This window comes from Tupaia chinensis, unplaced genomic scaffold, assembly GCF_000334495.1.
Source record: "Tupaia chinensis unplaced genomic scaffold, TupChi_1.0 Scaffold000226_1, whole genome shotgun sequence".
Classification (NCBI taxonomy): domain Eukaryota; kingdom Metazoa; phylum Chordata; class Mammalia; order Scandentia; family Tupaiidae; genus Tupaia; species Tupaia belangeri.
In genome coordinates, this window is record NW_006159701.1 from 7,486,006 (window position 1) to 7,511,605 (window position 25,600).

Consider the following 25,600-nt stretch of genomic DNA (forward strand, 5'->3'; position numbering starts at 1 on the left):
TTTTTTTTTTTTTTTTTTGGAGAGGTTTTTGCTATAGGGCGTGTGTGCTCGCCAGAAAGAGAGAGAGACAGAAAGTAAGAAACCACCCCCCAGGGGGGATGGCCACGCCACAATCCCTTCTCCTCCATTCTCCTCTTGGGATCTTGGGCATGCACGCACACGCGCCCAGCGTGAGTTTTAAGCCACCGGGTCCGGGACGCGAACCGCGGTCGGCTACGTGGGAATCCAGCGACATAGCCATTACGCTAACTGCTGTTTCCCCAAGGCCTTCTTTCACCCAGTAACATGTGATCACTGTCACATGTTTGTGAGAAAGATGCTTCACTACCATTGCTGTCCTGTGAGCTGATCGTTAGAGACCAGTTGGAACCGTGGCCTGCCGGATGAGTGTCACTAATCTGTCTCAGTCCTTCAAGATTTTTTCCTTGGTTGAGATCTTCCCTTTTCTAGCCAAGCATATGTAGGAAAAATCTTGTTTCAGATTATGAAGCTCTTAGCTTCTTCTCTTCATGGCTTCAAAATTGACAGTCAACTAATTGAATTGCAAGTTATTTTTAAGACAAAATGGTACTAGTATTTATTGTCAGTTTCTTTGTCCTGAGCAAACTGTCATAGCCTACTATGAGATCCCTGAAGACTGGTTGATTGTGAAAATCCTGACATGCATTTAACTCTGGAGACGTTCTTGGGTGGTACTGGACCACATTTCCCTGCAAGGCCTTCACGTTAGATCGCTCTACTTTGTGCATATGCAGAAGACAATTGTGAACTCCAAATAGATTCATTATCAATGTAAAAATCCCATGTTGAGAATATTTGCTCTTATTTCTATCTTTAGACAAATTTAAGATGTTAGGAACAATTATCAGCTATTTAGTTTCAAACATTTTAAGTTATTAAACATTGGATCAGAAAACTCACTTTTTTATGTACCCAAATCCAGTCTATACCACAGATAGGTACTAAAATTGTTTCATGTACTTGAGATTCCAAATTCCATTCAGCAGAAATGTTGAAATAAATGTTTATGTTTTCTCCTTATTGGTTGTGTGTGTGTGTGTGTGTGTGTGTGGTTCCTATGTTCTATTGGTTAATATTATCATCTTATTTTAGACTTTATTTACTTACCTTAGAAGTTACATACTTTTTATTTTTAGTGTTAGACCACTCCCTTTAAAAAACTTATGGGGGCGTTGGGAACCAGCAGTTAGCGTAATGGCTATGTCGCTGGACTCCCATGTAGTCGACCGCGGTTCGTGTCCCGGACCCGGTGGCTTAAAACTCACGCCGGGCACATGTGCGTGCGTGCCCAAGATCCCGAGAGGAGAATGGAGGAGAAGGGATTGCGGCGTGACCATCCCCCCTGGGGGGTGATTTCTCGCTTTCTGTCTCTATGTCTCTGTCTGTCTGGCGAGCGCACGCGCCCTACAGTGAAAATCTCTCCAAAAAAAAAAAAAAAAACTTATGGGGGCGTTGTCATATTATTGAACCTTTGAGATTGAGGCTCTCAAAGTTAAAACTTTCCCACAAAATTATCATGGAGATGTTTATTCACTCAACCAACTGACATTTATCAAATCTTTCTGATGTGCGGGTACCTTGTTAGGTCTTAGGGATATAGCAACTCAAGAACTCTAGCCTTATAGAGATTACAGTTGAATGGGCTCAAGGGGATTCATTCTGCCAGACCTTATTGCTCACTTACCACACACAGGGCATTCTAGGCATGCAGGGTGCAGTGGTGAGCAGGTAGAGGGTCCCTAAAATTGCAATAATGCAATTCTCTCACATGAAAAAATATATATACACACATACACATGATTATACACACACACACACACACACACACACACACACACATATATATATATATATATATATATATATGTCCTTTTTTTTTTTTTACATTTTTTTACATTTGCTAAAGGGCACATATACTCACCAGAGAGAAATATAGACAAGAGAAAGGGAAAGTGAAAGTGAGAAAGCATGCCCCAGGGGGATGACTACACCACAGTTCCTTCTCTATTCTCCTCTTGGGATTTTTGGACACGCACACACATGAGCCCTGTGTGGTTCTCAAGCCGCTGCACCTAGGATTTAGACCATGCAGTTGGCCATGTGGAATCTAGCCACCTTAACCACCACACCACTGGCTGGCTCAGAAACCAGGATATTTTGATAGAGAATGACTAAGTGGAGGTGAGGACAGCATTAGCTAGACATAACAGGGGCAGCCTTATTAAAGAGAGTCCCACATAAAGGAGTGCAGGAAGTGACAGAACTTGGATGATCTTTCTGTGCTTTGGATATCTGAGGGACAGCAAAGTGGGCAGGGCAGCTGGGATCTGACGGTAGAAGGAAAGGTGCAGGAGACAAGGTGGGCAGGGCCCAAGTCATTTAAGGGCTTATGAGCCACAGAAGGAGTTTAAATTTTACTCTTAAAATCTGATTGAGTCAGGCAAGTAATAATGCCTTATAGTTGGTTAATGGTTCTAAACTTTCCAAATGTAAAAGCTTTTGCCCCTTTAATTAGACTTCACTGTTCCTAAGGAAATGCCCCTTTTGCATAGACCCGTAGAGGTGGGTGGCAGGATAGGCTATGCGCTGGTAGTGGCAGTGCCAGATTTGGAGCTGTGTGTCCTGATTCCAACTTGTGCTTTTGTTCTCTGTCTGCTGCCTCCCTGCCTCATGCTGTTCTTTGGTTTTTATCCTGTGAACACTGGAGAAAGTGAAAGGGGCAAGTAGGTGGAGGACTCCAGGCCTACTTGGTCTAGTGTAAGGTATCCCCTTTTTTCTGGGGTTTGGGCATATGATACCTAGCAGTTGAAGCCTTGGCTAGGAGAATAAGGTAGCAAGCTGAAGTCAGCCCATCTGATACAGGCAGTCGTTTAGTTCAGGAAGTGTTCTTGTGGTGACTTATACTTGGGATGTGGCCAGGGAAGTCGTGCATCTTAAAAGCACCTTCTTTTAGATCCTACTGACCGTATTATAGACTTATCCAAGCCTCCAGCCCTAGGAATCAAAAGGAAATCAGGTCATGGTGAGCCCTGCAAGTTTTATAGTGACAGGCTGCATAGCAGAGGGATGTGAAAGAAACACCTCTCAGAACAAATTATTCATTATTTGACCATATTCCTTCTTAGCCCATGTGATGTGGTTCAGAGACGTTATGTGAAATGTATGAACTCAACAAAGTACTTAACTAATCAAGCCTGGAAACAGTATTAGACATTAAACGTAACCATGTCCAGTGAAAGCCCTCCTTGAGACTAGAGGGTGACTTGGCAAGGAAATCAGTGTCCAGGCTTAACAGCCACTAGTTCATTGAGCTTCAGCCTTATGCTATAAACTTGAGTGTTAGGGGAAAATTGTCTTTCCAAATGCAGGGAGGGCGCCTTCATAACCGGCACGGTGCTGCCCCCATAATAATTTTTTGTATGAGTCAATGGCAACAGGTAAGGATCAAATGTATTTGTTTTATTTTGAAAGTTTATTTTTTTTTTTTGGGGGGGGGGTTGCTACAAGGTGCATGTACTTGCCAAAGAGAGAGACAGAGAAAGGGAAAGTGAGAAATCATCTCCCAGGAGGGATAGCTACGCCGCAACCCCTTCCCCTTCATTTATCTTCTTGGGATTTTGAGCAGGTACACACACGCACATGCCCAGCGTGATTTTCAAGCTACCAGGTCCAGGGCTTGAACTGTGGTCAGCCATGTGAGAGTCCAGTGCCTTAACCACCACATCACCTGCTGGCCCTATTTTTATTTTTGATAGGATGCACATGGATGCACTTGAGAGAGAGAGTGTGTGAGTGAGTGCATTTACCCACGGGGCCTGGTCACAACACAATTCTTACTCATCTAGTTCTCTATCCTGTCAGGATCTTGGTCACACACGCGTGAACCTGGTATGAATCCGACGGGGCCCAGATCTGACTCCCTTTTGGCCATGTGGAATCTGGCTTCCTCTGTGCTGTGCCTAACTGATGCATCACGTAGCCATTGCAGAAATCAGTGTATATTTTTTAAAAAATTATTTATTGATTTTTTATCATCATCATCATCGTTATTTAAATTTGCTACAGGACATGTGCATTCACCAGAGAGAGAGAGAGAGAAGAAATACGAGAAAACTAGCGGCCAGGTCCAGGACTCAAACTGCTTCGGCCATGTGGAAGGCCAGTGCCTAACCACCACGCCACCTGCTGGTCCCAGAAACTGGTTTATTTTGTATAACAGAAAATATCATTTGTTGGTGGAAGCAGACACATTTTGGAATCTTCCCATGTGATTCATTGAATTAATGTTACTAAGCTAAGTTGACTTTCAATTTTGATGATTTTTCTTTTTATTCTCAGGGGATCACTGAAAACTTTTGTCCATACAGTGCATTTATTACAGAAACAGACTGACCTAGGGTCCCTGCCTGTAGCCGATGTGCTGTATAGGTAAGTGGCCATTTTGGATCCTTAACCTCGTCCAAATAAGGCAGATTTGTGCTAAGGCTTTTTTTTTTTTTTAATTTGCCCGAGGGTATGTATGCTTGCCAGAGGGTGTATGTGCTTGCCAGAGCAATACAGAGACAGAGAGAGAGGGAAAGTGAGAAATCATTTCCCACCTGGCCACACTGTCATCCCTTCTCCTTTATTTTCCTCTTGGGATTTTGGGAACACACACATGTGCCAGTGCTTTTTCAAGCCACTGGGTCCAGGATTCGAATAACAGTCAGCCAAGTGGGATCCAGCTTCCCTAACTACCACACTACTAGTTGGTCCCAGAATGACTATTTTAATAAGTAGATTGCTAAACTCTTATCAGTTAATGTTTTCTATTTCCAGATAAGCATAGAATCAAATTTATCTTCTTAAATAAGAATTTTGTCATATCTTTCCTTCCTTGAAAATATTCCCAGAGCATGTGATTTTATGTTATTTTTCATTCTTTTTTATTTTTTTGTGTTCTAAAAAAACACAATAGCTTGTAGTGAATTTTTTCTGTAAATGTTGATACTATATTAAACCACAATGGCAATTTATTGATTATATATTAATATATAACAGTGATATACTAAGTTGGTAATATGTTAAGGTATAAAGAAAAAAGTAAAGAGCATTCATAATCTTATCATCCAAAGATAACTACTCCTAACATTTTGGTACACTTGCCTTCTAATTCATAAGCCTCTCTGTCGCACAGTCTCTCTCACTCACTCTCTTTCTCACACATGTGTATATGTACCGTACATCCACTTTATACAGGGAGATAATTTTATTATAACATGTCTATAAGTAATGCTTTGTAATTTTTGTCATTTAAAAATATATGGTGAGGTCTTTTCAGATGTATAATATTTGTGTGAAACTCTTAGTTTCTCTTTGTGTTGGTAGGTAGACTGACTGACTTGCAGAAATCGTTAGTTTCATTGACTCTTCTCCCCTGTAGGCTTTTGCTTTTGGAAGGAGGGCCTGGCTCTCCTTCCTGTTTGCTCGGAGGCAAACACATAGTATCATGGGGATATGAAGACATGCTGCCTGCCCCAGATAGCAACACTGGCTCCAGTTCTGAAAATAAAGGTAACTGAGGCAATTTTGTCCTGTAATATTAAGATGTAAAGGCATAGTTTTAGATCACTGTGGCAAATTATTTAGGTATAACTGTGTGTGTTCCTCTTAATTAAGAGCTCATGATTCCTATACAGGGTGTTCATTGTCTGCTTTATCAGTAAATATAAAAGCTGATACCTGGTGAGGTAAGAAAATGGATAGGTTTTACTATCACAAGGAGAAGATATCATTCTTGCACTCCTGCCAAGGAGGCGTGAATTACCTAAGTTGGTTCCTGGGTATTTGGGTTTGGGCATAGGAGCCTTAAATAAAATAAATAAATAAACTTCTTGGTTTTTTTTTGGTCTGCTAATAGAATATCAGGTCTTGCTACTTAATACTATTTCTCTCAGTAATTTATGGTGCATGTTAATAAACCCTTCTGTCCTAAAGGAAAGACCAAGAAGGTTCAAGGGAACATGAGTTGTTAAGTATCTCCTTTAAGGAAAGTAGACTGAATTAAAATGTTTTTACACAGTTTTGCAGTATCACATTTCAGCTTATTATCTCAACAAAAATGGCAGAAGTGCTCTTTTTATCTTACCGGGGTGTTTTTGTTTGTTTGTTTGTTTGTTGAGAGGTTTTTGCTATAGGGCGCGTGCGCTCTCCAGACAGACAGAGAGAGACAGAGAGACAGAAAGCAAGAAATCATCCCCCAGGGGGGATGGCCATGCCACAATCCCTTCTCCTCCATTCTCCTCTTGGGATCTTGGGCACACACGCACATGCGCCTGGCCTGAGTTTAAGCCACCGGGTCCAGGACACGAACTGCAGTCGACTACATGGGAGTCCAGCGACATAGCCATTACGCTAACTGCTGGTCCCTCTTACAGTTTTTAATATACAAAAAAAAAAATCACAGTGCAAAGAACTACAGAAGGTGTTGGGAAGCTCTAGACCCTCATTTGAAGGTGACTGAGAGCAATGACTGCTTACTCATGCTGCACATCAGAAAGAAGCCCCCTTAATAAACTTCCCTGTAATTGACTTGCCTGGTGAATGAGGCCTCTCTGAGTACTTTACTAAGCACTAAGTACTAATGTACAGGCTGGTGCTGTGGCCCTCCACACTCACATGGTCAGTGGCTCTTCCAGACATACCTATGCATTATGGCTCCACCAGCAAAGTTACAGTCTTGCCACGTTGGCTTTGCTCCCTAGTTTGTTATAATTGTTACTCATTGTTGGGATTAGATCATTAAATATTCCATAACTGATAAAATAAGAATGAAAAAAAAAATCCAACAAATTGTTTCCATAAAAAAAGTTCCATGTTTTAGAATGACACAGTAAAGCAACTCTTGAAGAAACTGGTTTTCATTAGTTGTGAAATTGAGAGCCCACCCCTTCATTTCCCACCCTCTAGGTGGGAGCCTTCCTGGCTACCTAAATAAAGGACAAAGGGTACAATCTAAGCCACAGGCCACCTAGAGAACCTCTTAGCCCAGGCCTTTTCACAGTCCAGTATTTCTAGTCATGTGAGAGAGCTGAGAGGAAGGGGGAGGCTTCTGGAAGTGATTTATTGCCTTCCCTGATGCAACCAGAGTCTGCAGGAGAAGTGAAAACCTGTAGTACCCAGCAGATCTCAGACACTGGAGGCTTAAACTTATATATCTTCATAGAGAACCCAGACTCCTTTCTTTATTTTTTTTCCTTTATTCCATTCTGTTTGTCACCAAGGATGACAGTATTAAGCTGTTCTCTCTGCTTTTTACCCTCTTGTACCTTTGATTTTGTGCCTAGGTAGAGGATGTTTTTCTTATAATAATTTTATTTAACTTTTAAAACAAGTATCTATTTAATTATTTATTTTTTGAGAGAAAGAGATTTTTGCTATAGGGCATGTGTACTTGCCAGAGAAACAGAGAGACAGAAAGTGAGAAATCGCCCCTCAGGGAGGTTGGCCATATGCAATTCTTTTTCCTCTTTTCTCCTCTTGGGATTTTGGACATGCACACACATGCACCCAGCATGATTTTCAGGACACTGAGTCCAGGACTCAAACCGTGGTTGGCCATGTGGGAGTCAGTGATGTAACCACTATGCCATCTACAGGCCCTTAATTGCATTTAGTATTATTATTTTCTACAGGGCACGTGCACTCACCAGAGAGACACAGAAAGAGACAGACAGAAAGAGAGAAAGTGAGAAAGCAAGTTGGTAGGATCAGGACTTGAATTGTGGTCAGTCATGTGGGAGTCCAGCACCTTAATCACCATGTCACCTGCTGGCCCATTATTTAACTTTTAATAATACAACATTTCTATAGGATGGACAGAAGTTGAGAGAAGACTAATAACCTCTGAGTACTCACAACTCAGCTTCAACAAGTATCAACTCCGGGCCAATCTTGTCCAGTTCATGTCTTTTCTGTCTACCCCTCATTAGACTGTACTCAAAGCCTCTGGTCTTTAACTGAAAGATTGATGAATAAGTGTAATTTATAACTATTAAGGTATAAATGCTTAAGGTGTAAAGTTAATTTTAAAAAATAATTATCCATTTTACTTTTTTTTTTTTTTTTTTTTTTCAAAAAGACGGCATACCAAATCGTCCCAGTTAGTCTCAGGTTAATAAACTGAATTTTTTTTTTAAGAATGATTTTATTTAACTTTTTACAATTTATTATTATTTTAATATTTCCAGAGAGAGACCCACACAGAGTGAAAAAGGAGGGAAAGTGAGAAAGCAAGCTACTAGGTCCGAGACTTGAACCATGGTTGGCTACGTGGGAGTCTAGCACCCTTAACCACCATGCCACTTGCTGGCACTCAATAAACTGAAAAGAAAATATTTTTTTTGAGAGTTTTTTTGCTATAGAGTACGTGCACTTGCCAGGAAGACAAAGAGAAGCAGAGAGACAGAAAGCAAGAAATCACCCCCCGGGGGGATGGCCACGTCGCAATCCCTTCTCCTCCATTCTCCTCTCAGGATCTTGGGCACGCATGCACATGTGCTCGGTGTGAGTTTAAGCCACCGGGTCTGGGACTTGAACCGTGGTTAACTACATGGGAGTCCAGTGACATAGCCATTACGCCAACTGCTGGTCCCCAAACTGAAAGTTTTAATAGTTTGCCATAGGTTGCATGCGTTTGGCAGAGGCAGACAAAAAGAGAGAGAAGAGAAAGAAGTGTGAAATCACTCTCTAGGTAGAATAGCCATGCCACAATCCCTTCTCCATTTTCTTCTTGGGACTTTGGGTATGGATGCACATAGGCCTGGTGCGATTTTTCAGGTCACCGGGTCCAGGACTCTAATTGTGCTGTCAGCTATGTGGGATCCAGCTGCCTTAACCTCCACGCTACCTGCCGGCCCAGTAGACTGAATTTTTAAGATGACCACATTATCAGTGCTCATTTGAGTGGTATGATTCCAACCTTCCTTCAACTGATATGACATTCTTCAGGTGGATATATATGAAAATAAACTTTGAACTTTTATCTACGAGCTTTATTTTAGGGCAAGTTCTTTAGAATATAATTTAGTATACCCTTTATAATCACGTGGAGAGATACTGTTTATTTCAGATTGAGGAGGACATGCCTAAGGAGAACATAATTGCTGTTTTTACTCCTTAGACTGATATTATCCTTTTGGTCTATGTCTCTCCAGAAACTACAATTAGGTTCTCTGAGCAGAAGGTGCCAGGAGCAGGTTTTAGTTCAGAGTGTACCATTAGTACATCCACGTGATTTCATTTGCCGTTTATAGAGCGCTGTCTTCGACCCAGAGAGCAGTATAGGTGTATTTCTTACATCCTCTCAGTATCGCAGTAACCCTTGAGGTACTAACTCATATCCTCCTCTTACGGACGAAGAAACTGAAGTTTAAAGACGTTCAAGGTCACCTGAGTGTCCATGGCTCTTAAGAGTTCTTGCCTTTCTTGCTATGCAGTCATTAATAAACATGGATGTTCACCCTTGATTCAGTAATTTTACTTTTCCAAAAAAGAAAGAAAATACATTTATCAGGCTGAACCAGGTTCTCTCGCTGATAACTATCTGACCTTTCTCCTTCATCTAGGTCCCTTGTCCCACATGCACTTTGGATGTTTGATTGTGGGAGGACAGTTTCAATCCTTTTCCCTGAAAGTAACATTAAAACACTTATTTTAGAAGTGGGAGATTATCTTTCATTTAGCCTCCTAATGACTTTTTCAGTAGGAAAAATAAAAAGCATGTTATAATTTCATTTTAAAAAGCATATATATAATTTACCTGTGAAAAAAATGCTTTCAGATGCTGATTTGGGACGCTGTCTCACGGCAGATGGTCTTTACCTGTATACTACTAACTCAGTTGGAAGAGGAGTAAGCAAATTGGGGTCTGGATTACATGGTACCCTCAGGTCAGTTGCATTGCACTTGCTGAATGATTGGGCTGGAACATTTTCCTCCTGACATGACTCTGCAGAGAAGACACTGGGGCTGCATCCTGAGTCCCATAGACCAGTATTAATACGAGTCTGGACTCATTCAAATGATCTGGGTCTTTTCTTATTGCCTCCTCCCCACATCTTATTCTGCTAATGAATTTGAGTGTTGTTTTGACTCGGATAAATCTGGTAGCCCCCAGATCATTGTCTTCAGACAGAAATACTTGTATAGTTAAGATTGCTATCACAGGATCAGTGGCTTCTCCATGTTTATAAATGGGCATTTTTCTAGTTAAGTCTTTTCACACTTGGATTTGATTTTGGGTTAGCACTGATTTTCAGTTGAGAGGTAAGATCTATGAATTGATGCTGAAATCATTAACTTGAGAGCCTCATATATCTTCAGTTAGACTTTTTCCCCAACTTTTTCTCTTCTGTAACTTGTTATGGAAAATCAATATTTGCCATAGTTTGACAGTCCCAAAGTTAATATAATTTACTGTCTTTCAGGTGTTTTACATGCTTAGTCTTTTCTTTTTCTTTTTAAATTTTGTTAGAGGGTATGTATGCTTGCTGGAGAGAGACAGAGAATGGGAAAGTAAGAAAGTACCCTTCTATAGGGAATTGTCATGGCACAGTTCCTTCTCCTCCATATCGCCCTTCTTACAGGATTTTGGGCACACATGCACATGTGTCCAGTGTGTTTCTCAAGCCACCAGGCCTGGGACTTGAGCCACAAGATTGGCCATGTGGGATCCAGCAGCCTTAACCTCCATGTGCTGGCTCACATTTAGTCATTTCAAAAAATGAGGTCAGAAATGGTGATTGTGTCTGTTGTAGCTTGTAGGTTTTCCGACAGCCTTGTGATTCAACCTGTACTCCTTTTTCTTCCACAGAGGTTTTGTGTACTGCCGAAATGAGGAACTGGAGCCAGGATGGGTTGCTTTCGGCAGTGGTAGTCTTCTCCACCGACCTGTATCTTTTGATAATAAACCTCACTCCCTTTTCCAGGTCATTGACCAGAATACCCTACAGGTAAATAGAAAACCAAGACATTGGGCTTTTGTATTTCTGAGACAGTAAGATAAGTTCCCAGAGTCATCAGAAGTAATAATAATACAGCTGATTTATTTTCCTCCCAGAGAGGCATCTTTTTTTCTTTTTTTTAAGAGATTTTTGTCTTAGGGTATATGCACTTGCTGGAGAGAGACAGACCCAGTAAGAGGAAAAGTAAGAAATCACCACCACCACCACCCCGGGGGGGGGCGGGGCGGGGGGAATAGCACGCCACAGTCCCTTCTTATCCATTCTCCTCCCAGGATCTTGGCTACACATGCAGATGTGCCCAGCTTGATTTTCAAGCCACCAGGTCCAGGACTCGATCTGTGGTCGGCCATGTGGGGGTCCAGCGATGTAATCACTATACCATCTGCTGGTCCCAAGGCATCATTTTAATTGTTATAGTCTGGCATTTTGGTTTTTCTTTAATGTCTTCAGTTTTCCCCACATGATCTGAGTGAATGTGCTCACTAGGTTTCTAAGGCTGAGAATGAACTATTTTTTAGTTAAAAAATAAATCCCAGCCCATCAAAGATGGTATAAATACTAGCTGTTTTGTACCAGATCTATTTCGAGAAGGCACTATTTCCTTATCCAATTTGTTCTAAATAGCCTTTCTTTGGGAAAAGGAGCTTTGAAATGAGTTTAGACTAAGATCATTGTGTATTAGCTCAAGAGCTCATCTTTCGTTCTCCCATAAACAGCCCATCATGGCACTTGCTACATTATACCAAGATTACCCTCTCTTGTGTCTGACTTCACCTTTAAGTCTAGCTCCTATTTACTCATCTTCATGTCCCTAGAACATAGTACAATGCATGGCGTTTAATTGGTAATAATAAGTAGCTGCCATTAATTAATGTCTGTATCAGGCCAGGCCTAGGCAATTACCTGTAAGGCATGACTATGGTAGGAATATCTTACAGATAAGACAAGTGAGGTAAGCACTCAGTGTTTATTGTTGACTGTAACTCAGAGAGGCTGAGTAACTTGCCCAAGGCCATACAGCCAATAATAGCAACATTAGAACTTGAGTCCATTTTCTTTCTTTCTTTCTTTCTTTCTTTCTTTCTTTCTTTCTTATTTATTTATTTAACTTTGACCTTTGACCAGAGAGAGAGAGAGAAAGTGAGAAGGCAAGCCGCCAGGTCTAGGACTTGAACCACAGTTGGGCATGTGGGTGTCCAGCACCCTTAACCACTACACTACCTGCTGGCCCCTTGAGTCCATTTTCAACTCTAGAGTTTGAGCTCTTTACAACTTTCTGATTTTCAACCAAAGTTGAGCTGAACTGTGAGAGCGGCCATGAGCGTACTCTCATGAGTGCCCTGAGAGTACTGACATCTAGGAATGGCATCTCCCGTGTCTGTCACTCTGTTACACCTTTCCTGGAGAACAGGGACTGGGTTGTGTTCACCATTGTCATCTCCACAGCACATAGTGGATACTCAATACTTGTTGGATGAATAAAGTTAACAGATTGTTACTAATGTAAACAGATGAGAATATTTTATATTTATTTGAAATAGAATTTATAAGCCTGAGAGTTGAACAGATATTAAATCTCAGAATGTGTTTACATTTGAAGCAGTGTCATTTGCTCAATGATACAGCAAAACCTTTGATACTGTCCAGTAAAAAGCTGTGCCATAGGTCACTAACTGCCTCTGTGCATTGGGAGCAGTTTGGGGTAGCCTAGGCCAGTCAGTAACTGTCAACTTTCTAGTCTCCCTGGCACTGTAAGCTCAAAGTGTGGCGACAGCAACTAATGATTTTTTTCCTTCTGAAATAGACAAAACAAGTCTGAAAACAAGTTTATGTAAAATAAGTTAAAGGGGTCAAAAGGAGCCTTAGGAAAACTAGGGACTCACCCAAAGCAATGGAGTAACTGAAAATAATTTTCAATGTTCCCTGAAGACATCTGACCTTCTCAAATGATTTTTATTTGGGGTTTTTCATGTCCTCTGTTCCTGGATTTTTTTTTTTTTTTTTAATGCCTGTCAACAATTTTCTTGGTTCTCATTTTCTCTCATTTGAAGTGCTTAGCTCTGGGAGGAAAAAAAATTAGTATGTAATTACACATCTAATGTGAGATGAGGTAGAGCTTATTCATTATGCTGAAACTGAAGGATGTTTAGAATTACAAACATGTGCCTTCCTGTCTAATATAGAGAATTGGTGTTTGTCTTTTTCTCCTGATGGACTTGGTGAATTTTAATAAGTCCTCATGTGCTAAATTAGGACTTGACGTGGGCTTTCAGATTTGTACTTCATTTCTCTTTCTCCCTTCTCCCTCTTCTCTGCTTTCCCTCTTGTCTTCTTTCTGCCAATTTTTCCTTCCCTCCATATTTATTGAATAACTTTGAGTTAGACTTTTAATTAGGTTCTGAGAGATAAAGATAAGTCAGACATAGCTCCTGTTTTTAAAATATGATGAATAGTCTTAAATTAATTTAAGAAAGTATTATATCACCAAAACCTTTTAATAACAATTATTTTATTTTAAAATTTTAAATTATTTATTTATTTTTTTCAATTTCACTAGTGAGAGAGAGAGAGGGGGAGGGAATTTGAGAAAGGAAGCCACCAGGTCCAGGACTTGAACAACAGTTGGCCATGTGGGAGCCCAGCGCCTTTCACCAACACTCCACTTGCCAACCCCCAAAGTTTTGTTTTTAATAAATGTTGATAAAACAAACATACATAATAGATTCAAGTGTTTTTAGTATGTATTACTTTTTTTCTATTAAAATGTAACTCGAGGGAGCAGCAGATGGCATAATGGCTCTGTTGTTAATTGCAGTTCGAGTTTGTAACCGGTGGCTTAAACTCATGCCAGGTGCATGTGCATGTGTGCCCAAAATCCCAAGAGGAGAATGGAGGAGAAGTGATTGCGGCATGGCCATCTGCCCTGGAGGGCGATTTATCGCTTTCTGTCTGTCTGTCTCTCTCCAACGAGCACACGTGCCCTATAGCAAAAATCTCTTTAAAAAAATGGAGGAGAAGGGATTGCGGCGTGACCATCCCCCCTGGGGAGTGATTTCTCGCTTTCTGTCTCTATGTCTCTCTCTGTCTGTCTAGCGAGCGCACGCGCACTACAGTGAAAATCTCTCCAAAAAAAAAAAAAAAGTTACTTGAATTAGCCTCAATCTTTACATCTATTGTGTGGCTGCTCACATTATTTTACTGCCCAGTGTGTGAACTTTTATATTATTGCCAGGTAGTTTTTCTTTATTGTTCTTAGTGATAAATATCAATTTCTTTTGACCAGAAAGCCTAGCGAATTCTCATCTTGGACTTAGCAGCGTCAATGATGAGCCGACAGGGTTAGTCAGAATGCATATGTCACGCTAATGAAAATATCCCCCCTGTTGTGTTCAGGTGTGTCAGGTGGTGCCCATGCCAGCCAATCACCTGCCCATTGGCAGCACTATGAGCACCGTGCACCTCTCTTCAGATGGGACCTACTTCTATTGGATATGGTCTCCCGCCAGTCTGAATGAGAAAACGCCTAAAGGACATTCCGTCTTTATGGACATTTTTGAACTTGTGGTAAGTTTAACTTTCTCATTTTGTGTCTTTACAGAGACATTTCTATTTGGTTTCTTTTCACGTGGGTGTACAAAGGACTGAGAACCTTGCGGCATGTACAGGGTATTCATTGTTTCCTTACAGCTGGTTTTTCTCTCGGATGCCTTTAAGGCTTCTTTGCCTGAAGTTGTATGACATAAATAGAACTAGGCTTTCAGGAGGCTGCTCTGGCAACAGAGCAGAGATTACATTATCTAATGTGTAGACAGTGAGGTATTTAAGGAGAAATGTTCATGAGCCTCTTGGGAATGTGGGACTCGACTCCGTTGCATTAGGAAGACTGGGTCACTGGATAGAAATGAGGAGTCTCCAAGAGAGGCGGCTATTAAAATGGTGATAAGGCGTTCTCTCATTAGGTATTAGCTGAATGCTGACCAAGGGCCAGGTGGAGGGAATACAGCTATGGGCAAGGTAGGCAGGTACTTGCTGAAATGGAACTTGTACTCTGGCTCTAGGGCTGGGTGAGTTGGGGTAATGGTGGCGGAGAGAAAAAAATTAACCATAAAAGTGAGCTGGGGCCAGCTGGTGGTGTGGTGGTTGAGGTGGCTAGATCCCACATGGCCGGCTTCGAAGTTTGAGTCCTAGACCTGGCAGCTTGAAAACATAGTGGGCACATGGGTGTGTGTGCCCAAAATCCTGAGAGGAGAATGGAGGAGAAGGGATTGTGGCATGGCCATACCCTCGGGGTGATTTCTCACTTCCTGTCTCTTTTTCTCACTCAGTTTCTCTAGCAAGTGCACATGCCCTATAGCAAAAATGTCTCTTAAATTTTTTTTTCATTGGGATTAAACTCATTCTGGGAAACCAGTCATTCACCCCAGCAGCTGTCAAGTCAGAAGTCTAGTAACTTCTAACTATACATTCCTTCTTTTTCTATCTGGTCTCACAGTATTCTCTAACCATTATCTTTTCTTATAAAATATCTCTGCTAGAGTGAATCTTGGAATAGGTCTGGCAGAGATTGTACTGTTTAAAGATGTGTTCATTATTGTCAGAACAGGCACACCAGCCTTTTAAAGAATATAGGTCTTTATCCTAAGAATAATGGGAACTTCGAAGAATTTTCCTTTTCCCTGACATGCTTTTTTAAGACTGAAATTAAAAATTGTTTTTAAGTGGGGCCAGTAGGTGGCATGGAGGTTAAGGCAGTTGGATCCCACATGGCCAACTGTGCAGTTCAAGCCCCAGACCTGGTAACTTGAAAGGTACACCAGGTACATGTGCCTGCGTGCTCAAAATCCTGAGAGGAGAAGGGATTGCAACATAGCCATCCCCCTGGGGAGTTATTTCTCATGTTCCCTCTTTCTATAGCCCTCTCTCGTGAGCACACTATAGCCCTCTCTCGTGAGCCTTATAGCAAACTGGGGGCGGTAGGTAGGTATCACAGAAATCCACACCATACACAGTTTAAAACGCAAGGTAGCACATGCAGCTCATGAAATGAGAATCCCTTGCCTCGTCCCTCCCTATCCCTCAGCACGTGCCTCATAGGCCTTCGCCTTAATGGTTTCAGCTTTTAGTTCTTCATCTCTAGGCACAATACTTATATTGCTGTTTCTTGACTTATGAGCTTCAAATACTCTTTCTTTTCTTATTCCTTCTAATGTACTTATTTCATCCACTTTAGTTCTTTTGGTTATCCTTGTAACTTACAGTTCAACTTCTATGTCATCATTACCTTTAAGCACTGCCTCTATCCCCTTACTTTAGAAGAATGTTGTCCTGCACCGTGGAAGTCAAAACTGAAGTGTAGAAGAGGACTCACCCCACCCAGCCTTAGAGCATCCTAGGACTTGTAGGCATCGCATACAGCACAGAGCCATTGTGAGGCCAAGGTTGTAGCTAGATCCCACATGGCCGGCTTCGAAGTTTGAGTCCTAGACCTGGCAGCTTGAAAACATAGTGGGCACATGGGTGTGTGTGCCCAAAATCCTGAGAGGAGAATGGAGGAGAAGGGATTGTGGCATGGCCATACCCTCGGGGTGATTTCTCACTTCCTGTCTCTTTTTCTCACTCAGTTTCTCTAGCAAGTGCACATGCCCTATAGCAAAAATGTCTCTTAAATTTTTTTTTCATTGGGATTAAACTCATTCTGGGAAACCAGTCATTCACCCCAGCAGCTGTCAAGTCAGAAGTCTAGTAACTTCTAACTATACATTCCTTCTTTTTCTATCTGGTCTCACAGTATTCTCTAACCATTATCTTTTCTTATAAAATATCTCTGCTAGAGTGAATCTTGGAATAGGTCTGGCAGAGATTGTACTGTTTAAAGATGTGTTCATTATTGTCAGAACAGGCACACCAGCCTTTTAAAGAATATAGGTCTTTATCCTAAGAATAATGGGAACTTCGAAGAATTTTCCTTTTCCCTGACATGCTTTTTTAAGACTGAAATTAAAAATTGTTTTTAAGTGGGGCCAGTAGGTGGCATGGAGGTTAAGGCAGTTGGATCCCACATGGCCAACTGTGCAGTTCAAGCCCCAGACCTGGTAACTTGAAAGGTACACCAGGTACATGTGCCTGCGTGCTCAAAATCCTGAGAGGAGAAGGGATTGCAACATAGCCATCCCCCTGGGGAGTTATTTCTCATGTTCCCTCTTTCTATAGCCCTCTCTCGTGAGCACACTATAGCCCTCTCTCGTGAGCCTTATAGCAAACTGGGGGCGGTAGGTAGGTATCACAGAAATCCACACCATACACAGTTTAAAACGCAAGGTAGCACATGCAGCTCATGAAATGAGAATCCCTTGCCTCGTCCCTCCCTATCCCTCAGCACGTGCCTCATAGGCCTTCGCCTTAATGGTTTCAGCTTTTAGTTCTTCATCTCTAGGCACAATACTTATATTGCTGTTTCTTGACTTATGAGCTTCAAATACTCTTTCTTTTCTTATTCCTTCTAATGTACTTATTTCATCCACTTTAGTTCTTTTGGTTATCCTTGTAACTTACAGTTCAACTTCTATGTCATCATTACCTTTAAGCACTGCCTCTATCCCCTTACTTTAGAAGAATGTTGTCCTGCACCGTGGAAGTCAAAACTGAAGTGTAGAAGAGGACTCACCCCACCCAGCCTTAGAGCATCCTAGGACTTGTAGGCATCGCATACAGCACAGAGCCATTGTGAGGCCAAGGTTGTAGACTACAAGTTGTTTTTATTTTTTTTAAAGAATATTTTATTGGGACCAGCAGTTAGCGTAATGGCTATGTCGCTGGACTCCCACATAGTCGACTGCGGTTCGCATCCCGGACCCAGTGGCTTAAAACTCACGCCAGGTGCGTGTGCGTGCGTGCCCAACATCCTGAGAGGAGAATGGAGGAGAAGGGATTATGGCGTGGCCATCCTCCCTGGGGGGTGATTTCTCGCTTTCTGTCTCTCTGTCTGTCTGGCGAGCGCACACGCCCTATGGCAAAAACCTCTCAAAAAACAAAAAAGAATATTTTATTTAACTTTATTTATTTACTTATTCATTTGTTTATTTCAATTTGGCCAGAGAGAAACAGAGTGAGAGAGAGAGAGAGAAAGAGAAAGCAAGCTACCAGGTCTGGGATTCGAACCACTGTTGGCCATGTGGGAATCCAGCACCTTTAATCACCATGCCACCTGCTGCCCTGTAGACTACAAGTTTGCATAAAGGCCTGTCGGTCCCTTTCCTGGTGTACACATTTCTGCTCAGATTCTGGCTGCTCACGCAAAGACTAGACATTCATTTTCTAAAGAAACTGAGTGACTCTTGAGAAAAGACCTCCACTTACTGATGCTGGGATTCATCTAAGGCCAAAATTTGCTTCCCTGGTGAATCATCCACAAGTGATGTCTTGTAAACAAGTCTCAACCATTTCCACAAAATTCCTGACGAGTGCTGAACTGTTAAAAAGATCAGACAAAACAAAAGCCATACCTTTGGAGAGGTATGTGTGTGGAAGGGAAGAGAATAGATTAAAAAGCCCTGACAAAATTCTGTAGTTGTTGGAGCCAGGTGTTGGGCATCTGTGAAGTACATTCTACTTTTCTCTCTTCTTTTATTAATGCTGAAAAATTTCCCAAATAAAAAGTTTTTTAAAAATGTGTCCTAAAGAAGAGCTCATAGGGTCAGCGCAGTTAAATAGGGAGCTAGATCTCGTATAACCAGCTGTGGTCTGAATCCTGCCCCCAGCGACTTGAAAACCTGCTGGGCACATGTGCATGCCTAAGGTCCTGACGGGATGGAGAGGTGGAGGAGGAGTGCATGCACTGTAACTACTCTGCTAGAGGTGAGAATGTAGTGCATTCACCAAGCAGAGTCAGGTATCATAAAAGAAGAACTGTCTAGGGGCCAGAAGATAGCACAGTGCTAAGACACTCTGTAAGCCAGTCCCACACAGGAAGGTTCCCAGTTTAAGTCCAGAGACCTCCCCCTGAATATGCTGGGCATGTGCTTGACCGTGATCCAGGAGTGACCGAAGCCTGGGGGTAGATCATGATATAAAGACACTTGTTGGAGGTTCTGTCTCTTTCTGTCTCTCTGTTTCTCTTGCTCATGGAAGAAACAAATATATAAACTTAAAACTATCATAGAATGAGAAAGAGTTCCTAGAAATTAAAATTGATAATCAAAATTTTTTAATTAATAAAAAAAAGTTTAAAATAAGGGGCCAGCAGGTGACGTGTTAGTTAGGGGTGCTGGACTCCCACATGGCCAACCACAGTTCGAGTCCTGGACCTGGTAGCTTGCTTTTTCACTCCCCCACTCCTCTCATCAAATTAAAAATAATAATAATAATAAAGTAAATAAAATATTTTTTTAAAAAGAGTTTAAGATAAACCTAGAAAGTAAGACAGATAGATAAAGAATAATATATATAGGGAAGAAAAGATAAAAAACATAGAATAATCTGTCTATAGCCTTGCAAGCAGGAGTTTTAAAAAGAGAACAGAAAATAAAGAGGAGGATGTGATGAATTCATAGGGCCAGAGGTGATGATGCAGGCAGTAGGGTGCTGCCGTGCCATGCTGGAGGCCTCACAGGAGGTCTCTGGGTTCACTTCCCAGGTCTCTCTGAACACACTGGACTTTCCATGAGTGCACTCAAGGTTTTGGCTGGCTTTATTTTTTTTAAAGAATATTTTATTGGGACCAGCAGTTAGCGTAATGGCTATGTCGCTGGACTCCCACATAGTCGACTGCGGTTCGCATCCCGGACCCAGTGGCTTAAAACTCACGCCAGGTGCGTGTGCGTGCGTGCCCAACATCCTGAGAGGAGAATGGAGGAGAAGGGATTATGGCGTGGCCATCCTCCCTGGGGGGTGATTTCTCGCTTTCTGTCTCTCTGTCTGTCTGGCGAGCGCACACGCCCTATGGCAAAAACCTCTCAAAAAACAAAAAAGAATATTTTATTTAACTTTATTTATTTACTTATTCATTTGTTTATTTCAATTTGGCCAGAGAGAAACAGAGTGAGAGAGAGAGAGAGAAAGAGAAAGCAAGCTACCAGGTCTGGGATTCGAACCACTGTTGGCCATGTGGGAATCCAGCACCTTTAATCACCATGCCACCTGCTGCCCTGTAGACTACAAGTTTGCATAAAGGCCTGTCGGTCCCTTTCCTGGTGTACACATTTCTGCTCAGATTCTGGCTGCTCACGCAAAGACTAGACATTCATTTTCTAAAGAAACTGAGTGACTCTTGAGAAAAGACCTCCACTTACTGATGCTGGGATTCATCTAAGGCCAAAATTTGCTTCCCTGGTGAATCATCCACAAGTGATGTCTTGTAAACAAGTCTCAACCATTTCCACAAAATTCCTGACGAGTGCTGAACTGTTAAAAAGATCAGACAAAACAAAAGCCATACCTTTGGAGAGGTATGTGTGTGGAAGGGAAGAGAATAGATTAAAAAGCCCTGACAAAATTCTGTAGTTGTTGGAGCCAGGTGTTGGGCATCTGTGAAGTACATTCTACTTTTCTCTCTTCTTTTATTAATGCTGAAAAATTTCCCAAATAAAAAGTTTTTTAAAAATGTGTCCTAAAGAAGAGCTCATAGGGTCAGCGCAGTTAAATAGGGAGCTAGATCTCGTATAACCAGCTGTGGTCTGAATCCTGCCCCCAGCGACTTGAAAACCTGCTGGGCACATGTGCATGCCTAAGGTCCTGACGGGATGGAGAGGTGGAGGAGGAGTGCATGCACTGTAACTACTCTGCTAGAGGTGAGAATGTAGTGCATTCACCAAGCAGAGTCAGGTATCATAAAAGAAGAACTGTCTAGGGGCCAGAAGATAGCACAGTGCTAAGACACTCTGTAAGCCAGTCCCACACAGGAAGGTTCCCAGTTTAAGTCCAGAGACCTCCCCCTGAATATGCTGGGCATGTGCTTGACCGTGATCCAGGAGTGACCGAAGCCTGGGGGTAGATCATGATATAAAGACACTTGTTGGAGGTTCTGTCTCTTTCTGTCTCTCTGTTTCTCTTGCTCATGGAAGAAACAAATATATAAACTTAAAACTATCATAGAATGAGAAAGAGTTCCTAGAAATTAAAATTGATAATCAAAATTTTTTAATTAATAAAAAAAAGTTTAAAATAAGGGGCCAGCAGGTGACGTGTTAGTTAGGGGTGCTGGACTCCCACATGGCCAACCACAGTTCGAGTCCTGGACCTGGTAGCTTGCTTTTTCACTCCCCCACTCCTCTCATCAAATTAAAAATAATAATAATAATAAAGTAAATAAAATATTTTTTTAAAAAGAGTTTAAGATAAACCTAGAAAGTAAGACAGATAGATAAAGAATAATATATATAGGGAAGAAAAGATAAAAAACATAGAATAATCTGTCTATAGCCTTGCAAGCAGGAGTTTTAAAAAGAGAACAGAAAATAAAGAGGAGGATGTGATGAATTCATAGGGCCAGAGGTGATGATGCAGGCAGTAGGGTGCTGCCGTGCCATGCTGGAGGCCTCACAGGAGGTCTCTGGGTTCACTTCCCAGGTCTCTCTGAACACACTGGACTTTCCATGAGTGCACTCAAGGTTTTGGCTGGCTATAGGACATGGGGGGTGGTGGTCATGGCATGAAGACTCTGTGGAAGGTACTTCTTTCTCTTTCTCTCATAGAAACAAAATAAACTTTTTTTTTTTTTAAAGAAATACCACAAAAATTTCAGAGTAAAAGATATTGGTATGTAGATTAAAAGACACCTGGTTCACTGTATGAAAAAATGCTCCAAATACACTTTGCCGATGAAATTTCAGATTAACAAGGGTAAAGAAAAGATTCTAAAGCTTCTAGAAACACTTATTGAAGATGAGGAAGTTGAAAGCTATTTGGTAGCATTCCTGGATGCAAAAACAAAAAACAAAAAAAACAAAAAAACAGAGCAGTGCTTTCAAAATTCTGAGAGAAATTGATTTCTAACTCATGTCAGTATTCAACAGAAGTATCAATCAGCTGTAAAGACAGCATAGAGATATCTCTAAACATTATAGTTATACAATCAAGAGCCAATACCTATCATAGAGGAAGTAAACACCAGTAACCGTCTCAGCCAGTAGCATGAAATAAAAGGAGCCTTCTCTAGATTAAAAGAACAACGGGATAATTTTTTAAGTCTGACTCCAAACCACTGTTAAAAAAAAAAAAAAAAGAAAGAAAGAAAGAAACGTTTCGGAGACAGTGTTGAATACAGAAGTACTGGGAGTACTAGATGAAACCCAGGAGTCTTCACTTTTTCAGTGTGATCGTGGCATTGTGGTTATAAGAAAATGTCCTTATTTTTAGAGCTGTTTAATGAAGTATTCAGAACTGGAATTACATGTTATCCGAGATACACCTGTATGTATTTCAGGGAAGAGACGTCCCCATGTCCTGGTGGTTAAGGAAGCTAGATCCCATATTGCCTACTGTGGGGTTTGAATTCTGGTCCTGGTGGCTTGAGAAACATATGCTGTGCATGTGTGCATGTGTTCCTCAAATCCCAACAGGTGTGACCTGGTTTTTATACATACACACATTTCATCTCTAGAAGCTAAAGAATCCCAATTGTGGTATGGCCACATCCCTTTGAGGGGTGCGCTCCTCCCTGTCTGTCTCTCTGTCTCTCGGTCTGTCTCTGGTGAGTGCACATGCCCTCTGGAAAAAATGTTTAAATATTTGAGGGAGTGAAAAAGGGAGTTTAAGTGAAATAGGTGTGGTACTATCTAGATAATAGTTTGATCTCAATGACGGGTATATGGAGACTTATTACACTAGTATCTGCTTTTGCATATGTTTGGAACTTTCATCATGATTTTTTTTAAATCATCACCAGCCACTAATTTAACAACTTTAAAAATGCTAACTTAGGAAGCCGAACACAAATATTTGGCTTACTGCCTATGGCATTTTTACAGAATGGAACACTGTGTAGCCATTAAAAAGTATGAAGCAGATCTGCATAGACTGAAGTAGATTAGTTTTCTAGTTATTTTGTTCAGTACAAAAAGCTAGGCTGAGAACACGGCATGTATTCAGTACCTGCTGTGTCATAGTTGGGGGGCTCTTTCTGCAGTTGTCCTCCTGCATTAACAATCCCACTTCTGTAGCTCATTCACTGCTGAATACAAATATATTAGACTACCTCCATTTTTAAAAGAAAAAAAAAAATTCCTGCAAGCCATCCCCAACTCAAGGCACTCCCCTATCTTTTAGCTGCCCTTTACAGCAAATTTCTTGAAAGGATTTGTTCTTACTGTTTTATGTTTTTCCCCTCCTTTTCTTTTGAACTCACTCCAGTCAGTCTTCTGTCTCCATTGTGCCACCAAACCAACTCTACCAAACTCACCAGTGGCTCCCACGTCCAGTGTCAACTCAGTCGTCCTTTTATGTGTTAGCGGTATCTCCTGTGGTGATCACTCCCGTCCTGGAAACTGTTTCACTTGGCCTCTGGGCACCCTGCTAGTCCTTCTTCCTGGGTGTTCTTCCTCGTCTTGTCTGCCCTGCCTCTCATTAGTCCTCTTATTAGTGCTCCAGGACTTGTTTCCAGGACCTTCTCTAACTGCTGGCCGTGCCCTTAGTCCCTAACCGACCTCATCTTGTTTTCAGCTGTGTAAAGCCTCTCTCTGCTGATGATGCTCAGATTTATTTCCCAGGCAAAGCACCTTCCCAGAACTCCAGGTGTATATTGATATAATTGCTCGTGTCCAGGTGCACGGACTGTTAGCCTTCTTTACTTGGAGGTTGTTTTTTGTGGCTGTATAGTTTTATATTCTATGGTGTTTCTAATCTTTTCTTTATTTTTTTTTAATAAATTTTTTGCTTTAGGGGTGTGCTCTTGCCAGAGAGAGAGAGACAGTAAGAGGGAAAGTGAGAAATCAGTCCCGTAGGGAGGATGGCCACACTGCAGTGTCTTCTCCTCCATTCTCCTCCAGGGATCTGGGGCACGTACACACATGTGCTCATCGTGGTTTTCAAGCCACCAGGTCTGGGACTTGAACTGGTCCTGAATTCACTCTCTGTCTCCCCCCTCTTCTCTGTTACTAACCTTCCCTTTGGACTTCTTTGCTTCCTGCTTGCTCCTGGAGACCTGACACTTTGGACTCTTCCCTCTCCCTCCACACTCCACAGCCACAGGCCAGTCCTGCCTGTCTTTGCTGTGGGACCAGTGTCTGGATTCTAGCTAGATTCTAGAGGAGGGGCTCAGCAGGGGGCAGTGGGGTTCAAAGGCCACGTGAGACACATTTGAGATACTCCATGATGAGCTGAAGTGTAGAAAGGGATGGTATTTAATGGCCACCAAGGCTTTAAGACCCCCGAGACCTATGAACATTTAAAACCAAGGGGAAGAAAGTCAGTAGAGAAGGAGACACTGAAAAATGGGGCACAGGGGAGAAAGAATTCGAGGCAGAAGTGGAAGCGTTAACCTTCAGTCAGAAGGAGTGAGATGCTTCCTCCTCTTTGATTAAGAAGAAAGGAGGAATAAACGAGGCCGGGTTCAAAGACTCTTGAGCTAAAGAGATGAGTAGGAGAGCTTATGATCAGTGGTCTGATTTCTTTTTTTTTTTGACAGTAAAGAAAGCTGTGTTTAGGGACCAGCAGTTGGTGTAATGGCTATGTCGCTGGACTCCCATATAATCAACCACAGTTCAAGTCCTGGACCTGGTGACTTAAACTCACACTGGGCACATGTGCATGTGTACCCCAGATCCTGAGAGAAGAATGGAGGAGAAGGGATTGCGGCGTGGCCATCCCCCTGGGGGGGTGATTTCTTGCTTTCTGTGTCTGTCTTTTTGGCAAGCACATACACCCTATAGCAAAAACCTCTCCAAAAAAATAATAAATCTATGTTTAAAAAATTAAAAAAAAAGCAACCTTTTGGCCTGCTAAAAGTCAAGCTCAAAATTGGTGAAGGAGGTCTGGTAAAGGGTGGCATGTCAGTAAAGCGTGATGCTGTGCGAGGGTGACCTACATGGAAGGTTTCAGATTCTTGTCCAGACACCTTCCTGAGTATACCACCCTGGGAGTGCCCATGACCCCATGCTCTCTGAGGCTGAGGGGGGTCATGGCATCTAGACTCAGTGGGGGTGTTATTTCTCTCTTCCTGTCTCTCTCTGTCCCTGTCTCTGTCACTCATAGGAGAGGGGTAGGGAGGGAGGGGAGGAGGGAAGGAGAGAGAGAGAGAGAAAAAAAAAAAAAAGAAACTAAAAAGAAAAAAAATTAATTGGTAAAGGGGCCAGCTTATGGCATGATGGTTAGAGTACTGGATCCCACATAGACAACTGCAGAGTTCTAGTCCTGGACCCACCTGCTTGGAAAAAAAACACCAGGCACATGTGTATGCATGCCCAAAATCCCAAAAGGAGGGGGAAATGCAGAAGGGATTATAGTGTGAGCATCCCTCATGGGGGCTGCTTTCTTTTTTTATTTTTAACTATTTTTAAAAAATAATTATTGTATTTATTTTTATTTATTCATTCATTTATTTTAACTTGACCAGAGAGAGAGAGAGAGAGAGAGGGTGGGAAAGA

The 25,600-nt window shown here is 41.8% G+C and overlaps 1 protein-coding gene across 1 annotated transcript in view; it reads left to right on the forward strand.

Moving 5' to 3' along the window:
- The window catches only part of HECTD4 (HECT domain E3 ubiquitin protein ligase 4), a gene marked incomplete at its 5' end in the record, with an annotated part of 148,680 nt that overhangs the window by 1,891 nt on the left and 121,189 nt on the right, over positions 1-25,600 (forward strand). The window contains 5 exon segments of the mRNA XM_027771636.1: positions 4,360-4,449; positions 5,444-5,574; positions 9,842-9,950; positions 10,874-11,012; positions 14,418-14,588. Of these exon segments, the coding sequence (XP_027627437.1) occupies positions 4,360-4,449; positions 5,444-5,574; positions 9,842-9,950; positions 10,874-11,012; positions 14,418-14,588 (640 nt within the window).